The sequence below is a fragment of the Cucumis melo genome, chromosome 8, assembly GCF_025177605.1.
Source record: "Cucumis melo cultivar AY chromosome 8, USDA_Cmelo_AY_1.0, whole genome shotgun sequence".
Lineage (NCBI taxonomy): Eukaryota > Viridiplantae > Streptophyta > Magnoliopsida > Cucurbitales > Cucurbitaceae > Cucumis > Cucumis melo.
The window spans coordinates 8,235,255-8,252,572 of record NC_066864.1 but is presented as its reverse complement, the minus strand read 5'-3'; the positions used below and the strand labels follow the sequence as shown (position 1 = coordinate 8,252,572).

The window sequence follows — 17,318 nt, the reverse complement described above, 5'->3', positions numbered from 1 at the left end:
TAATTGTACTACACATAATAAAAAACTAAACTCTATATAATAACGTATATAACTGGTTAATATAAAGAGTATAATCATTGTCTTGAATTAATAAGAGTTAGAATTACGTAAATTAGTGATAACTATATCAAATAAATTGTATTAAATGTATCCATAGAACATTAAAAAAAAAAAAAAAAAAAAAAAAAAAAAAAAAAAAAAAAAAAAAAAAAAACAGCCAATAACAAATATTTTATCCTTTGTAAACATAATCCATAAAATTAGAATGATACATATAAATGCATGTGGCATTAATTAATTAAGTGATTAAAAGATGATGATGAGGAGGAGGAGGAGGAGGATTTTGATATTTATCGCCTCCTTGCAGCAGTTTCTCTTTGAGCATTGAAATAGACAGCAGCAACAGGAAGACCCAAATCATTCTCACAAGAAAATCTTCGAGTGTTGAAACGATCCCTTGATGAAGGAGGATTCACAGAACGACGACGCTTTTGTTTGAACAGAATAAACACAAACCTGTGAATTCCTATTGTTGGCTTTGGAATTTCATAGCTCATTTCTTCTTTTCCTGTCTCATATATACATCCCAAGCATTTTTAATTAAATTAATTTAAAAACAAACACATTTATTTATTTTTTAAAAGATAGTAACCTATACCAAAAGTAGCATCAGTAGTTCCTGGAATGTCAGTCACCAACCTGAAAAGCAAAAAAAAAAAAAAAAAAAAAAGAAGATCCAAATAAAGCCCAAAAATTAGGTAATTACCATTTCCAATTTGTTGATCAAAATTGGGTTCAGTGGTATGGGTTTTCAATTTTGCATCTTTAAAATAAAAAATAAATATATATTTCAAAAATACCATTGAGAAAATGATACAAGACAGGCTCTTAAATAGAAAGAAATTACTATTTTGGAAATGGGTTTTCTCAAAGTTCACATTTTTTCAACAATAGAGAGCTCAACATTTAGAAATGAATGGAAGTTTTTATATACCAGTGAAGGTGTTCCCTCAAGTAAGGATCACTAGGGCCAGGAACATCAGGGTCAACCATAACCTAACCAAAAAGATTAAAAAATTATCAATCTTTCTTAAGAAAAAAAAAAGGTAAAAAAAAGTTAATGATTTACCAGAGTGAACAATGATCTCATATCTTCTCCCTGAATATGAACCCTAGGTTTGAGGGAAAGAGAAGAAGGGAAGAATTCATGGCCATTGAGGACTTGTTTGTTATTGGTGAAAGTGACAGACATTTTAATGGTTGGACTGAAGGGATCAACAACATCTCCAATTACTCTTCCAAGAACAAGAGGATTCTGCAGCTCACCTGATCCTATTTTTGATCTAATTGCCATAATTAATTTCAATCTTTTTTCTTCTTCTTTCAGATTAGAAGTAAAGCACACACACCCACACACTTTCTTTCTTTCTTACAGGACCCCTTTATTTATAACTTCCTCAAGCCTTAACTAAACTACAAATATAAAGTTATAAAGTTACTTTTTTCGTACAACTTTGGCGGTCCCAATTATATAATATTACACAATATTATGAATATATTTTCTTAAGGAGGTACTAGAAGATAGAGGGGATCAGCAAGGGAGATGACTAATAAGTAAATATCCATATTACTAACATAATCTAAAATTAATCTAAACACATATTACACACTTTTTAAAGTTCAACTATGTGATATTAAAATGAAAATTGCAATGACATCAAATAATCGTTTTTAAAATTAAATACACTCAAAAAATAAAAGGCTTCCTAGTACTTACGTAGTACGAATAGAAACAAAGTCTTAAAAGAATTGATGCATGTGTGGAATAGGATTATACTATCACCACTTACTCAATTTGTAGTCCCCTTTCAAGACTTGAGATTATGTCCTCTTTCCACTTCAAAATTTATTAATGTGGGACAATATTTGTTACTTGCTATTTAGATCAAGCCAAATAAGTTATTTCCAACAGAAACCTTTATTTTTTTTAATTACAATAAAAATAGAAGAATTCAACTCACCAACATTTTTATCTTAAATACTTTCCAACCACATTTCTGTGAAAATAGAAAAAAAATAGTCACTTCTAATAATATTGATTTTAGAAGGTGTGCCTTGGACACATAAAATCTGATAAAATAATTTGTGAATAAAAGATAACAAGTTCAATTATTGTGTATGAGAAAGTTATTGTTAATTTTAAAATGTCTCTTTCTTAATCAAGTTTCAATCGGTACTCGATCTATTTATTTAAAACAAATATGGAAGGAAAATTAAACTTTTAAAGATAAAAAATATTTGTCACTTTTTTTTTTTCTTTTTTGTTAGTATGTTCTTAAGGAAAGGGGAAATTTACGGAACCAAATTTTAAGTTTGAATTTTTATATTTACATAGATGTTGTCCATGGATGCATGCCTTTTTAAAAGAAATATATATCTTTATATACATAAATCTTTTTTTACTATTTTGTTATAAATGATATTCATATATGTCTTCTTTCATTTTTTACATAAAACCTATTTGTCCATTTCAACCTTATTTTATGAAAAACTTTTTAAATATATATTTTCGATAAATGCCTTACGATGATGGACATTGTAACTGACCCCTCCCACCATAATGTAACGCCCCAAAATTTAGGAATTTAATATTATTATCTTAAGTACGATTTTGAGATTTTTGGGTGTTATTTAAATGTTGAAGATTTTATCGTATGGAGATTTAGTTCTATTGGAAAGTTTAAAATATCAAAATTTGTTAAGTTGGAATTTATGTTTGTGTTGGCTAGGTATGTTTGGGGGTATTTTGGACTTAAGGACTTAACAATTGAATTGTGAGAATAATGTATTGATTTATGGAAAAGAAAAAGTTTAGTTTGTTAAATTCAAGATGCTTGGTTGGTTGAGGGGAGAGACTATGTGTTTTATTTGTGAAAAGATAAAAAGAAGAGAAAAAGGGAAATTTGGTGAGATTTAGATGAGGAGAGAGGTGGTTGGGTTGTTTTGGAAATACAATTGGGTTTTTTTTGTATAAATGAGCCTTGGAACTCGTGCACAAGAAAAACAAAAAAAGGGAAAAAGGAAGAGGAAGAAACACTAGCCGCCGCGTTTCGCCGCTCTCCGTCGCCTCCGTCGTGCAGTCGATCTGCTGTCCGCCCAAGTTCTTCCGTCAGCCGCGTCGCCCAGCCGCTCGCTCAGCCGCGTCTCCAGCCGCTCACGTGGAGCCCCGCCGTCCGTCTTTCTTTCACTTGGTCTGGACTCCTCCGCCTGGGAGCCATCGCGGCCGTCTATTCTTCGTCAAAGTTCGTCGCTCCTCGTCACAGGTCAAGCGGTTGGTAGCGTCGGTCGCCGTCGAGGCCAGCCCCGTCATGACGTCGCTCCTATCCAAACCAGAAGACCCGAGCCACATTGCCCAGCCGTTCCGCGCCTCCAGCCGTCCGCGTGCCGCGTGAAGCCGAGCCGCCAGCTGCCAGCCGTACGCGCATCTCCGTTAGCCGCGCACGAAGAAACCGAGCCGCCCTCCAACCGAGCACGCGTGCGAGCCGTGCGCCATCCCTGAGTCGAATTCTCTACTCCAACCGAGCCGCTACCTTTTTGAGCCGCCAAGACTATTTTGGTTCGTTCCCCACCTAGTTTTGGTAAGTTGAATGGGTTTTTGGCATACCCAGCCAAGACTTAAAATTTTTAAACCTAAATAATTTAATTTGGATTAAATTAAATTATTTCTCTTAAAAGAACAGCTTAGACCAACTAATTCTTGGAGCGTGGGACTTCTCCAGTTAGGAGCTCAAGTCGCAACTTCGACCTAAGGTAAGTTACTTCATTAGAATGTCTGGAGTTTTGATCGATTGGTGATCAAGTTATGAGAAGTTTGTGTTCTAACCAGTAGGACGTCGTTACTGGGAAAGCGTGACCTTGCTGTTAGGACTCGTTGAGCAAATCTCCAGGTAAGAGATTCTCCTTCTAGCTCTACGACTAGAATTAAGAGATCGCCTACATTCTTAGTTATGCACATTGAGGACTAGACTGCATAACATATGTCAATTAAGGAGGATATGATGTGACTGATGATGTGATTTGATATGATGATACGGTATGACATGATGTTGTGGCTTGTTATGATAATATGTTTTGACATGATGATGTTATGTGATATGATGATAGGATGCTATGTTATGTGTATGTTGTGGTTAGGGTGCATGTTAGCTTATCCTATTAGAGTCGTACCTGCATGAGTGTCCTCCGAGATCACCACCTATTTAGGACTGCGTAATCCGATGGGACCGCCAGTCTGACATTGATATAGACATGATTCGAGTGATTCGACGGGATCCTCGCAGCCCGATTGTCTTAGTGTTTCCTCCGGGTACGCTACAGACTAGTTTGTCCTAGGTGTTCTTTTGGGTCACCGAAGATTAGATTTTGTTCCTACGAGATCACATATTTCACGTGTTCGAGAACGTGCCAGTTCTTGGGTACCATTTTCAGGACTCTAATAGAAAGTTAATAGGCACATAGTGGGATTAGTAGTGGGTCCTTTACTGAGTATTTTATACTCACTCTTTGCATTTCATATTTTCCAGGTAGGGGCAGAGGTAAGGACAAGGACAAACTGGCGAGCGACCAGAAGTGACCATGGTGAGTCATAGGGATCTCTGCTTCCGCTTTATATCCGAGTTTAAACCTTGAATGTTTGCCTTTTAATTATTCTTTATTTGTTATTTCATTTCTTTAAAATTAGATAGGGTCCGAGTTAGGATTTTAATATTTGTTTATGTATCGCAAATTACTTTTGATTAGGTTTTTAAATAATTAAATTTTTGAGGTTTTGTTTCGTTTTATCCAAACTTTACAAACTTTATTTGTATTTTGAAATTTTAACGGTTTCAACTTAGTATAAGGAGTTGGGTCGTTACACATAATCATTTTTTTTCTTTTATATTTTCGTTTAAGTTTGTATAGTGTTGATTTAGGCTAGTCTTTTAGAGGATATGCGTTATTAGACGTCGTTATAAATAAACTTGAGTTTAAAAAGTATACTTTTGTTCAAGTACAATCAAAATCCACGTTAATTAGATAAGACTCTTGTGATATTATTCTCGAATTGAAACTAAAGTATTACATTACCAACGTAACCTTACAATTCGTCTTAAAAAGTTCGAGTACCTTAGCAGCGTTAATTAAAATTTAAATCACTAAATATACGAAAGTTCAATTTTAAAATAATAGTTGGTGGCTTATATATACTCAACTAACTAATACCTTTCATTGATCAGTATCCAATTCGCTCGCACAACATGCAACAACACCTAATCCATCAACAAAAACAAAAAATCGAAATCAAAACTCATCACAACATAAAATGTAAGAATAAATTATATATATATATATATATATATATAAAAATGTCTAAGAATCAAACATTCTCTTCATCCTCCTAATTTCCTTAGAACTCAACCCAAAAGCCTTCTCCAAAAGCTCTTCTTTAATCCCAGACCCAAAAATGGCCGCAGCCATTTTCTGAGTTCCCGGATTCTGACTATTGAAACACCCAAAAACCGTCGCTCTTCTCTTCCCAACGTTCATCTGAAAATGAACCACCCCTCTCGGTATCACCATCACTTCCCCTTCTTCAATTACCTTCGCGTAAACCCTGTTCCCCGAGTCAACAAAACCCGCATAAACCTTCCCCTGAACCACGTACACCATTTCTGCCGCCCGTGGGTGCACGTGCGGCGGATTTATTGCTCCTTCTTTTAGATCGACGCGAACCAACGACATTCCCAGCGTGTTCAATCCTGGGAAATTGATTGGGTTTGCCGCTACGGTTGCAAATCCAGTTTCCGAGAAGGGTCCGGCAGATTTTGCGCCGGAGAAGACGAAGTCGTCGGCTGTGACGGCGGTTGAGTTCTTGCATAATTGATTAGGAAAAGATTTGGGATTTGGGATGCAGAAATCTTGAAGTGGGTCGGGATCGGAGGCCATGGCGATTGTGAGAATTAATAAAATGGGTATGAGGACGATTTTGAGACACATTTTGATTTGAACTTCTGTGAGTGATCAATTTTTTTTTTTGTGAAGTTTGATGAGTCCAATAATCTTGGGGTGTTTGAAGGGTTTATATGGAAGGATGGAAGAGAGCTTTCCCTTTCTATTCTCTTCTATTATATCACTAAAATAAATTCATGAAATATTAAAAAGTAATAATAAGTAAACATAATAGGAAGAATTAATATGTTAATTTGTTTTATTTTTTTTTATTTATACTTTGAGCTATTCAAATATTATATTGAAATTTTCTACATTTTTTTGCCATCTAAAGATAAAATCTAATACATGTTTATTATTACTAATACCATCAATTATATATGTTTATAATGATAAAAGTTGATAGATGTTCTATAAGTTCTTTTTTCGTTGGTTTGATTTTTTTTTTATATATGTCAAAACTTTTCTATTATTTATTATTTATTATTTTTATCTATAATTTTTATTCTTGTTCATGCAATTACATTGTGGTTGATTTTTCTTTTCAATATAGTTATTAACTTTTTAAATAACTTTGAAGATATATTCATATGTTAATCTTCTTTTAACATTATTATTTAACAATTTCAATAAAAGTCAACTTCATTAAATGACTGAATTTAAGATTTAATAGAATAAGTATCGAGTATATACATCCTTAATTATTATTACTCTTGCATCATGATGATATTTTTATCACCCATGCACCTAATTAAGAACTTTTTTAAAATCTCAACCAACACCCACCTTCAATTCATTACTTTCTTGTTCTCCACCACCACCCCCTTTCTCATTTTTTCCAATAAATAAATAAATAAGCACACAAACACACCTGAAATCTCAATTTTAAGTAAAAGATGATAAATATTATACAATAGGGAAGCAAATTAAAACTTTGAGAAAATGATATATCAAGTGTTCATGCATAGGGTATGATATATTTATTTATGATCAATCGTTTGATTATTTCATATAGTAAAGTTTTAATGTAGGCATAATATTACTTGTGAAAATGGGCAATATATATGAATGCCATGATTGTATATCATGGAATGGTGGTGCATGCTTGTTTGCTCACAAATAACATTAGCTGCCAACCACTATATATATTTTTACTTGAGGCTTAAGGAAGAAGGATGGTGCATGAATGATTAATTATGTGCCCATTTGTAATGTGGGGGTTATTATTACTTAGCATTATTCTTTTGATTTCCCTTTTATAATTACTTCTCATATAATTTATATATTACACAGTGATCAAAATTATTTGGACATGTTACATATACACACAAATTAACTACACACATGATGAAGAAAGATTAAAAAGTAACATTTGATTTAATGAAGTCCAAATCATACTGATTATATTATTCTAACAAACAAAAGTAATTAAATAAATAAAACAAGATTGATTGAAAAGTAACTATAACTACACTAATACGGTGAGTCAAAATGAGAGTTAGCTCAATAGTTCAATTAGTGTAAAGAAATTTGAATAAAAAATATGATTTATTTTTTCATTTGCTTCAAGAATAGACTATGTGTGTCTATCATGACACAAATAGTTGTCTATTATAGATAGATTGTCGTTTTGCTATATTTTATAAATATTTTGATTAAATTTTGCTATATTTGAAAATATATGAATGTAACTTTTTTTTTTCTATTAAAAATAGGAAGGTGGAAAATATAATTAGAAATCTTAAGTGAGATGAACTGGAGCATTTGTTAACTTTTTCTTCACTACGCCTCATTTTTTCCTTTCATCGAAAATTGTCTATAAGCTCATAAATTAATAGAATTGCACCAAAGACTTTATTTCGTAGTAGTCCTAATCTCCTTACAATAAAGGGTCTTTTTTCCCTCCTTTTTGAGTTCTAACATTAGGTGGAAATTTTCCAATTCAATCCCCTAGCTATTTTAGTCAAGAGTATACATTATATCTCAAATGAGATATGCTCACATCCATATAAAATGACAAAATTCACACTACAACACACCCGAAAGATTGCTAGTTTACTTTAAACCAATTAATTTCAAAGTCATAATTTTGCCTTAAAAAAGAGAAGCTTTTTCACTCATATAGAGGAAAATATAAATTTAAACTTTGAACAAATTCTCTAAATTGCGATTATGAACTAACAATTATATCAATTTAAATCTTCCATTGTGTTTTATTCAAACATACTTATGAAAATTGAAAGTTTAAATTGATATATTTATGTAAATTTAGAGTTTAATTTGATACAATTATTAGTTTAAAGTTTAAAAATAAACAAAAAAAAATACAAGAAAGTGTCAATTGAACTTTGCACAATGAGGGATTAACTTTCTTATTACTTTACAAACATTTTTTTTCACCTAGAAGATGCTTTTGCAAACAAACAAGAAATAATCTGAATGGATCCTAAATCTCTATCTCAACGTGATGTAATAAATCATTGAAAAATATTAACCCCAAAAGCAACCTAAAATGAAAGAGACCGCCACCTCAAAATTCTGACTCTATCCTCTAGGACAGATTGATGCACGTTGGGAGCACATCAAAATATAGTTGGCAATTGGCATACACCAAAACTTGCAAATTAATTATCAACTATAAAGTAACAAAGTAATGAAAAGCGAACCTGATTTAATAACCAAATAACAAATAGCAACCTCAATACTACAATTTCAATTATAGATCGATAACATGAAATAAAATTTCAGAGCTTTCTATATCTCCTAATTCTCATAGAGAATACTAGAAACAGATAATGTCAAAGCACCCAGCCCTTACAAATTCGCTTGCTCCCGTTACCTTCCTCACACTTTTACGATACTCGTGTGTAATCGGGGTATATCACAAAAGAATACAAATGGCTTAAATGAGCTAAACACCAAGAAACAGAATGAGAGAATATTGGGTGGATGCATCTTTTTTAACATTACCGACCTGCAAAACAACTAACAGCTGTGGCTTGTAATCAATTTTGAAAACAAACAAAATTGGCTGCCCTTGTGGCCCTTAAATACAATCAGTCAAAAGAATATGTATGTAAATTAAAAAAAAAGCTGGCCATGGAGCTATCTTACAGGCAAATAATACAAGCTGGCTTTACTAGATGTGGCCTATGGTAAATAAGAGGTTTTGATTCAATACTTCCAAGTTATACATACAATGCAAGAGCTATGCCTATCTGTAAAACTCAACAGATGGCCATTCGTTCATAAACTATACGAAATCTATAATCTGAAGAAACAAATATTTTGATGGCATTGTCATTTAAGCAAAAAAAACAAAAAACAAAAAACAAAACTGTGCAAAGCTTCCATGCCAATGCTCCTAACATATCAGAGGATAGATTTATCAAAGTGTTAACCTTGCAGCTTGGAAGATTAGAGTCCCTCGACAGTGCTCCTGCCTCAGATTTGATTGAAAATACCATTACAGATTATGCTCGTGCTCAAATAAAACAGCCGAAAAAGGGTTATAAAAACAAGTAATTAAAACATATTTCCTGATTTGGAATTTGTATAAATGAAAAGCACGTGGAATGCTATTTGCTTAAAGTATATATGGAAAAGAAAAAAGAGTTCAGGGGACTTGGAAAAATATACAAGCAGAGAAGATAGATACAGAATCCTAGCAAGTCTCTAGAAATGAACCTGTGGAAAAAGAAAAGAGAAGTTCGTCATTTGTCAACAAGGACTGCAATTGACAATTGCTCAAAGTAATGAATGCTTGTAAAGAAAGGGAAATGTTTTCAGAATTATGAACGGTGGAACAAGTAGAATCGTCAGAATCCTTATGGGGCAGATATAATCTCATACAATTCTCAAATAGACTTGGAGACCTCCACAAACTTTCTATTCATATTCAAACTGAACCTCCACGTGCATATACTTTCTCATCAACTGGACGACGGAAAAGGTAAAGTTCGCTAACGTTTGGCATTCCTCATGGCTTTTGACCTCAGAAACAACCCCACATATGATCAACTTTTTCAAATTGGGGCACCTTCCTAGAAGTTTTCCCATCCACTCAGAGAAAAATTCACTAACTATACTCCATCCAAGTTCAAGCACTACCACATTCAACAAATGAGATGACCCCTGCAAGCTATGCTGAAGGATTCCATCTTTCAAATCATAACAAAGTGATAGATGGCTTAACCTAGGAAAACACATACAAATAGTCTCTAAATCCACTACCTCGTCGTCATCATCAAATACAACACCCCAAAGCCGAAGCTTCCTTAACTTTGATGATTTTGAGATCATGTGGTAGAATTTTGGCCACATAATTGTAAAGTTGCAGACGTCTACAACCTCAAGATTTTCCATATTCTCGCCAATATCAAGATGGATAACACTTACATCATCAATTCTTAGAACTCTCAAAGCTCCCTTGCTAACCACTTCAAACAGCTCAAGAGTGCAATCTTTTAAATGCATTACTTCAAGGGTGTCAGCCTCCAATATAAACTTGTCCAAACTGATTGCTTCGACATATATATCTTTCAATGAAGAACTGCTAACTTCCATATCAGACATTGCAATATCAGGACTGATCAGAGCCAATTTCTCAAGTTTAGGACAAGTAGTCAAAAGAAGGGTCAAATCCAATGTAGAGACACTGACATGACTCAGTGAAAGTGACTTTAAGCAAGGGAACTTCTGATAACTGGGTTCTACACCTGTTATAGAATTATGAGCCAATGCTAGCACTTCAAGCTTCTGTCGACCACACTTCTCGATAATATTGAAGATTGGGGTTGTCTTCACTTTATAGTGCAGTTGGCGCAAAGTATCCCTAGTATACATGAGCCAAGCCATCACAGGTGCCGCAGAGAATTCATCAACTTCTTCCATTGAAATTGCCAAATGTTGCAGCGCAGTCGTCTGAAATATTGTTTGAGTTATAAGAATTTCTAATCTGCTGGTTGAGAGTTCATGATAGACAGGCCAATCCTGAGAATCGAACGAGAGGGTGTGGAGGTGATTGCGCCAAGCCTCTCTCCATTTCTTGCAAGTTACCGAAGCGATCACTGCATCTCGGGCACCTCTGAGCTGGGAAAGTATGTTACCGATCACTTCAACAGGAAGATGCTCCATCCCCAAAATAGGAAGCACAAGATGAAGCAACTACTTCCAGAAATTTACACAGAACATCAAATTCCAGCACCCAAAACCATGAGTATACACACCGAATAACAGGATTTAAAGCCGCCTAGTGTCCATCATCTGTACTATCTGCAGCAGTTATTAAGAAGCAAAAAACAAATAAAAAAAGGGTTTTCAATCAAAACGCAAAAGTAACTCAATACAAATTCCCAACAGAAAACCTGGATCTGAAACACACACAAAAAAAAAAAAAAAAAAAAACTCACATCTAAAGTAGTAACGAAATCTAGAATCTGGGGTTTTACTGAAACGACATTGCTCACTCGAAATCCCCAGAATATCCAAATTTGTATTGGAAATCGATCGTCAACAAACAGAACAGACTAATTAATCAACCGTTTGAACCAATCTAATTCTCTATACAAGTAATCGAAACGTTAATCTATCAATCTGAAAACGTAATAATCACAATAGACGACTTGGCTTACTCGATACTGAGAGGAAAATGATCCAGATCGAACTTGAACACCGGCGGCCATAGCAACTCGCTGCCCAAATGAAAACCTAGATGAAAAACAGGGGAAAAGAATTGAGGAATTTTGGAAGTTAGAGAAATTGAAAAATGGAAGAAAGATAAGATCGGAATCGGAGCTATGAATTCCACGGCTTGAGAAAAAGGAAGAGATAGAAAAAATGAAAATTAAAAACAAAGAAAAAGAATTATTAGATTAGACTATAATAATGAAAATAACGAAAGTGGAGACTGAGAAGGGTTTTGCGTTTGCGTGAGTAAGGGTGTTTTCAACATTGACCCCAATGCTCCACACCCTACGCCCCCTTCCTCTTTCTTCCAAACCCTATAATGAAATACATAAATGACTTCTTGTGTTCATGAATATATTCAGTATAAGCAAGGCCGTAATTTACGAGTTTGTTCATAATTACCCTTGAATTCAAATATTTGTTTCACCCTTGTAGTTCCATATTTTCATTATTTACTATCAATTATTTTAACCAACAATTTGTTTATGATTCAACCATAAACAAACTCCTTCAAGACAAGAGTCAACTCCTTATTCAAGACCTAAAATCGATACTTAAAAAAGCACAAAATTTGCTTATCCATAAAGAAAATTGTGAATTTTGTTATGTAAAATTATGTTCCCAACTCATGTTTAGTCAACTTCCTAAAGGAGTAACCTATTGAGTCGATGACTTGAGGTGTTCTCACCCGTGCAAACAAAAAAATTGATCACGAGTTCATAAATCACTTTGGATTAAGATCAAGTCATACATGGTTATCCTATAAAATATTGGTCTCATTAATTAATTGATTTTCAAACATATATGAATTTTTTGTAGTCTGATATAATATAAACTCCTTGTATAGGATACCATCTTACTCACATTAAACAATTTGAACCAAATCATTAGAAAATATTATAAAGTGGGTCGTGTTGCTAGTAAAATAAAACATTCAATCAACTTATTCATATACTAGAGCTATTGAATATGATTCATGTCATATGTTAACTATGTAGTGTTCAAAACTTCATACGATAAGTTTGGATTTTTACATGAATTAATATTTCACCATTAATAATTAAATTAATCAAGTAATTAGAAAGTTATAAGGCACAAATCCCAAAAGAAACATCTATTATAGAGGTCACAAAGTCAAATATTTCACCCAATATGCGATTTAATGAAAACATAATGTGGAAGCTAAGAGATTTATCAACGAGACTTTAGAGATTTTGTTATGTTTGTAATTTTTTTAAAATGTTTTATATTTAATTATTATTTCTAAAATTACTAACTATTATAATTAACTATATTATTATTAGCTCAGAATTTAAATTAATTCAACCTCGAAGCTTAACATTTTTTTTACACATATTTTAATACAACAAATACGAGTGATAATATTTGAACTCTAAAACATATTATAAGAAAATTTAGGGAAAAAAGTTTAAAATTGTGGAAATTGATAAATTAGGGGGGGAAAAAACAGAGTTCTTCTCTATATAATGGTGCATGAGTACAATTAAATTTTCCCTCCATTTTTGAATATTGCATGCTTGCTACTTCATTAATGGCGCCAAGTCGTAAACTGACGTTCTTGATTCTTGTTTTGATCTTTTTTCTGCCACTCCCATTCTCGGCCAGGATTTTCAAACCTTCTGACCGGAAAAAACAAGATTCTTCTTCAAAGGGTCGAGGATATGCGAAGGGAGACCGGATTCCTCTGTTCGCCAACAAAGTTTATGGTGCTGATCAACGATGGTAATCGCTATTAATTTCCAATTACTTCGATCCTCTTTTTTCATTTCTTGCACTTATCAAGTTACTTTTGGAAATTTTTCAATCTCCGTATCTGTTTTCTTCTCTCTAATCGGCCTAATCTTGCGATCACTAACCATATTTGGTTTCTGAGACTGAGAAATTAGTTCTTGATAAAATCTAATATGTGTGATTCGTAATCCAAAGTGACAGTTCAAATTCGAGTATGGATTTACAATTTCAACTATGAACAAAAATTACATTTGCAAAATTGGTGAAGATTGAGAGATTAAAGAATGTGAGGAGTTATAGGTCTTTAATTTGTTGTTAATTATTTCCCCTTTTTCGATTTGCAGCGACGCCTTTCCATATTTTTCACTTCCATTTTGCCCTCCTGGAGGTGAAGATTATTATATTGTTCTCTTCATTTGAACTCTTTGATATTATACATTATGTTACATAATTTATGTTTGATTTGTTGTGTGGATTTCAATTGACTACAGAAAAAGTATCCAAAAGGAGATCCCTGAATGAAATTCTTGCAGGCGATTGCTTAATGAACACCCAATATGAGTTGAAATTTGGCGTTTCGGAGCCGGAGGTGTTTCTTTGCGAGAAGTACTTGACAGAAGATGATCTCAGAATATTTAAGTTCGCCATTGCAAATGAATTTGTATACCAAATGTACTTCGACAATATCTGGTTTGAGAGTAAGGTGGGGGAAGTCATTGAAATACCAGGATTAGGGCAGAAACTTTATCTCTTCAATCGCATTGAATTCAATGTTGATTTCATGGAGGATAAAGTTCTGAGTATTAGTGTTGTAAATAGTCTTGATTCTTCTGCTGATATAACCATACTTACTGATCCCCTAGTCGAATTTTCCTACTCTGTCTTTTGGAATGAAATAAAACCCATTGACAATTCGAGTTACTTTATACCTGGGGACAGAGAGAAAGCCTCGTGGGTTTTGGAAGATAATCGACGCTTGTTTTGGTCTTCACTATGGCTTTGGAGTATCCTGGCCTTTTGGTGGATCATTTTGCCTCTTGTAGTTGCTGCGCCGTATCTGTTTAAGTATTTCTTGAAGAATAGGTAACAGACCTTCTCTTTGTTCTTGTAATTAGGGTTAATTATATTCAAGATTCGTTAATCGTCCATATTTTTTATTCTTCTTAGACAACCTCATGGAAATATTCATCGTTTCAATGGTAAAGCATGCTCCTGTCCGAAGTACACATCCTTACTCGGTGCTATACTCGGCGTTGGAACTCAACATCTAATGCTCATGTAAGAGTTAAAGTTGTATTTTACAAGCATACGTTTGATAAGAATTTGAAAACTATAAACCAATGGTTATCATATAATTAATAATCTAATCATTAAACCAATTCTGTGTGCAGAATAGCAATGCTTCTTGTTTCTGAATACGATGGTATCTACCCTTGCAACCATGAAAGAATCTCGATTGATCTTGTTTTGATGTATTGTATAACATCAGTAGTATCTGCATCTATAGCCAGATCATTTCATGAGAAATTTTCCCCAATTGGATCGGTATATATATATTCTCCAAAGCTTATAATTTCACCAACACCATTTTACATCTTTCCATTCATGCTCTTCATTTAATGAAAATCTCTTTCCTGCAGAAAGAATGTGTTTTTCAAACTGGCGCACTCTACTTTTTTCCAGTGTTCATAGCTGTTATCCTAGGAAAGATATTTGGGATTAGTACTCCAATTGTTGACAGTGTGATCTGTTATCTTTTAGTAGCAGGATTTGGCAGTGCCATTATGATATACATATGTTGTATTGCACCAAGAAACATCTATAGGCCAGAGCGTAACGCTGCAACTTGTCACACCAGAAAATTACTCCTATACAACAGATCATCACCTCCGGCTCCCACTTTATGGTACATGAAGACACCTGCTCAGATGATGCTTGAGGGCCTTGGAATTTTCTTGCCAATCTCCCCTCTAATGGATGATATCTATGCAAGCTTGTGGGGTTTGAAAATCTGCAGCTCATTCCTCACCTTATTTGCTGCTTTCTTAATGGTCGTCTTAACTACCTTCATCAGTGGAATGGCACTTACCAGTGTTCAACTACTCAAAAATGATTACAATTGGTGGTGGAGGTAATCCATTCTTTTGGTTAACCTTTTTTTTCCTGACCTTCTTTTTAACTTTTAAACAGAAAGAAAGAAGGTTGTATTAATTATTGTTGAATTAAACTTATTTTAACTGTTTTTCTAATTTATATAAATGCTTGTTATTGTTAGATCCATATTGCGTGGAGGTTCGCCCGCTATCTACATGTTTGGTTATGGTATATACTTCATTTCAAAAATAAGGAGTGAGAATGATAGGGGGTTTGTTCTTCCTTTGGTGTACAACTGTTGCATTTGCTATTCATTCTTTCTGGTCTTTGGAACTGTTGGCTTTGGAGCTTCGCTAGTTGCCTTTAAATTCTACATGATGGGATGCGACACTAAGAAACGATCCTAATTGTCAGCCATTGTGTCGTTCCTTTCTAATTCCTTTTCAAAACTCGCACTCTTTGCTTTGCTATTGTATATGATTGGTTCATCATTTGTCTTTTGTGTTCAGTGAATAAGATAGCAAATAAAAGTTCACTTGATTCAAATCTTGTATAATTTCTTTTTTGATAAATGGCAAATTTCATCCTATATTCGAGAAAAAATGAGTTAGAATTTATTTATTGTGGTTTATTATTAAATTTTACTTATCAGATATCGATAAAACTCTAATAAGTAATTTCTCTATAGATAAGAGACTTCATCGACTTACTTAGATAATTTATAAATTTGTATTGAACTATAGAGACTAAATTATAACTTTTAAAATTACATGAGTAGAAACTAAAATTTAACTTGTTCACAGGAGACTAAAATTCTAATATAACATTTTTTTTTAGAATACATTTAAAAATCTTGAGCTATTATGTTACTTCAAACAAATTTGATTAAACCATTCCTATATATGTAATAAATAAGCAAAATACGGATAAGAAAACTTACCTGAACCTTTGTGTGTTGGTAAGGTTATTATTTTAAAGAGGAAAGACAACTTGCAAAAGGAGAAAAGAAAAACACTAGTTGGTGCTTGCCACAAAACTTTCAATACTTAAGTCAATATTTGTCAAAAGAGGGAGAAAGAACTTACTTTTTTTTTTTGTTGGGTTTTTGTGCTCTATTTTTAATGGACTTCAAGGGTCTTTCTTATCCATTTGAATTCCATTTCATTTTTTTTTATTTATAAATTGTACATTCAAGGTTGAATTTAGGTCACTCGTGTGGGCTTTACTAGGCTCGACCTCAGTCTAATTGCATTTCTCCCTATCTGTTAACAACTCTCGAAACCACCTCTTGTCACTCTTGAGCTTGTGGTTTGAGATTAGATAATTCTCCTAGTTTTTACTAAAGCAGGATTACCCATATAGTATTTTGCAAAAATTAGAGACTGTATGTACCCAACACCTAATCTAATATTTTAAAATAAAAGAAAATTTTGTCATAAACAATGTTCATATGAAATGTTTTTCTTCGATGTTCAAATCACATTGGGATCTGTCCATTTTCTTTTCAAGTAGATATGTATTAAAAACTAGAGAGCAAAATTGGAACATATAAATCCTTTCTTCATATCTCCTTATATGTGGCATATATGGTATAAACGATAATACTATACCTATTTATATGGTAGTAAATTAGTAAGGTTAGAATGAAGTTTTATCAATAAATTTTTTATAAATTTAATCTTCCATATTACGAGTTTATATGTAAAAAGTTCATCAACCTTGAAATAACTTTCAATTTTGTTTTAAATATACTTTTGAGCTTTCAAATTTTGAAATGCAATATTTTCCTTGAAGTA

General features: G+C 33.3%; 4 protein-coding genes across 5 annotated transcripts; 1 reads left to right on the top strand and 3 right to left on the bottom strand.

Moving 5' to 3' along the window:
- Positions 1–222: 222 nt before the first annotated feature.
- LOC103500893 (CEN-like protein 2) lies at positions 223–1,423 on the bottom strand. The gene is made up of 4 exons (XM_008464342.3): positions 1,130–1,423; positions 995–1,056; positions 659–699; positions 223–568 (listed from the first exon to the last, which is right to left on the bottom strand). The coding sequence occupies exons 1-4, from the start codon at positions 1,352–1,354 to the stop codon at positions 351–353; spliced, it is 546 nt and encodes a 181-aa protein (XP_008462564.1). The 5' UTR covers positions 1,355–1,423; the 3' UTR covers positions 223–350.
- A 3,817-nt stretch (positions 1,424–5,240) lies between these two features.
- On the bottom strand, positions 5,241–6,109 carry LOC103500894 (germin-like protein subfamily 3 member 2). Its single transcript, XM_008464343.3, has one exon. The coding sequence runs from the start codon at positions 6,034–6,036 to the stop codon at positions 5,410–5,412; it is 627 nt and encodes a 208-aa protein (XP_008462565.1). The 5' UTR covers positions 6,037–6,109; the 3' UTR covers positions 5,241–5,409.
- Positions 6,110–9,510: 3,401 nt separating this feature from the next.
- Positions 9,511–12,001, bottom strand: LOC103500896 (F-box/LRR-repeat protein At1g67190). Of its 2 annotated transcripts, none has more exons than XM_008464344.2 (2): positions 11,622–12,001; positions 9,511–11,262 (listed from the first exon to the last, which is right to left on the bottom strand). In XM_008464344.2, exon 2 carries the CDS (start codon positions 11,122–11,124, stop codon positions 9,877–9,879), a length of 1,248 nt encoding a protein of 415 aa, XP_008462566.1. In that variant the 5' UTR covers positions 11,125–11,262; positions 11,622–12,001; the 3' UTR covers positions 9,511–9,876. The 2 variants fall into 2 exon arrangements, with proteins under 2 accessions (XP_008462566.1, XP_008462567.1); XM_008464345.3 differs by having other exon boundaries at positions 11,400–12,000.
- Positions 12,002–13,208: 1,207 nt separating this feature from the next.
- Positions 13,209–16,120, top strand: LOC103500897 (transmembrane 9 superfamily member 5-like). The gene is made up of 7 exons (XM_008464347.2): positions 13,209–13,419; positions 13,773–13,816; positions 13,920–14,511; positions 14,596–14,706; positions 14,820–14,973; positions 15,069–15,559; positions 15,704–16,120. The coding sequence occupies exons 1-7, from the start codon at positions 13,211–13,213 to the stop codon at positions 15,927–15,929; spliced, it is 1,827 nt and encodes a 608-aa protein (XP_008462569.1). The 5' UTR covers positions 13,209–13,210; the 3' UTR covers positions 15,930–16,120.
- The last annotated feature ends 1,198 nt before the right edge of the window (positions 16,121–17,318 follow it).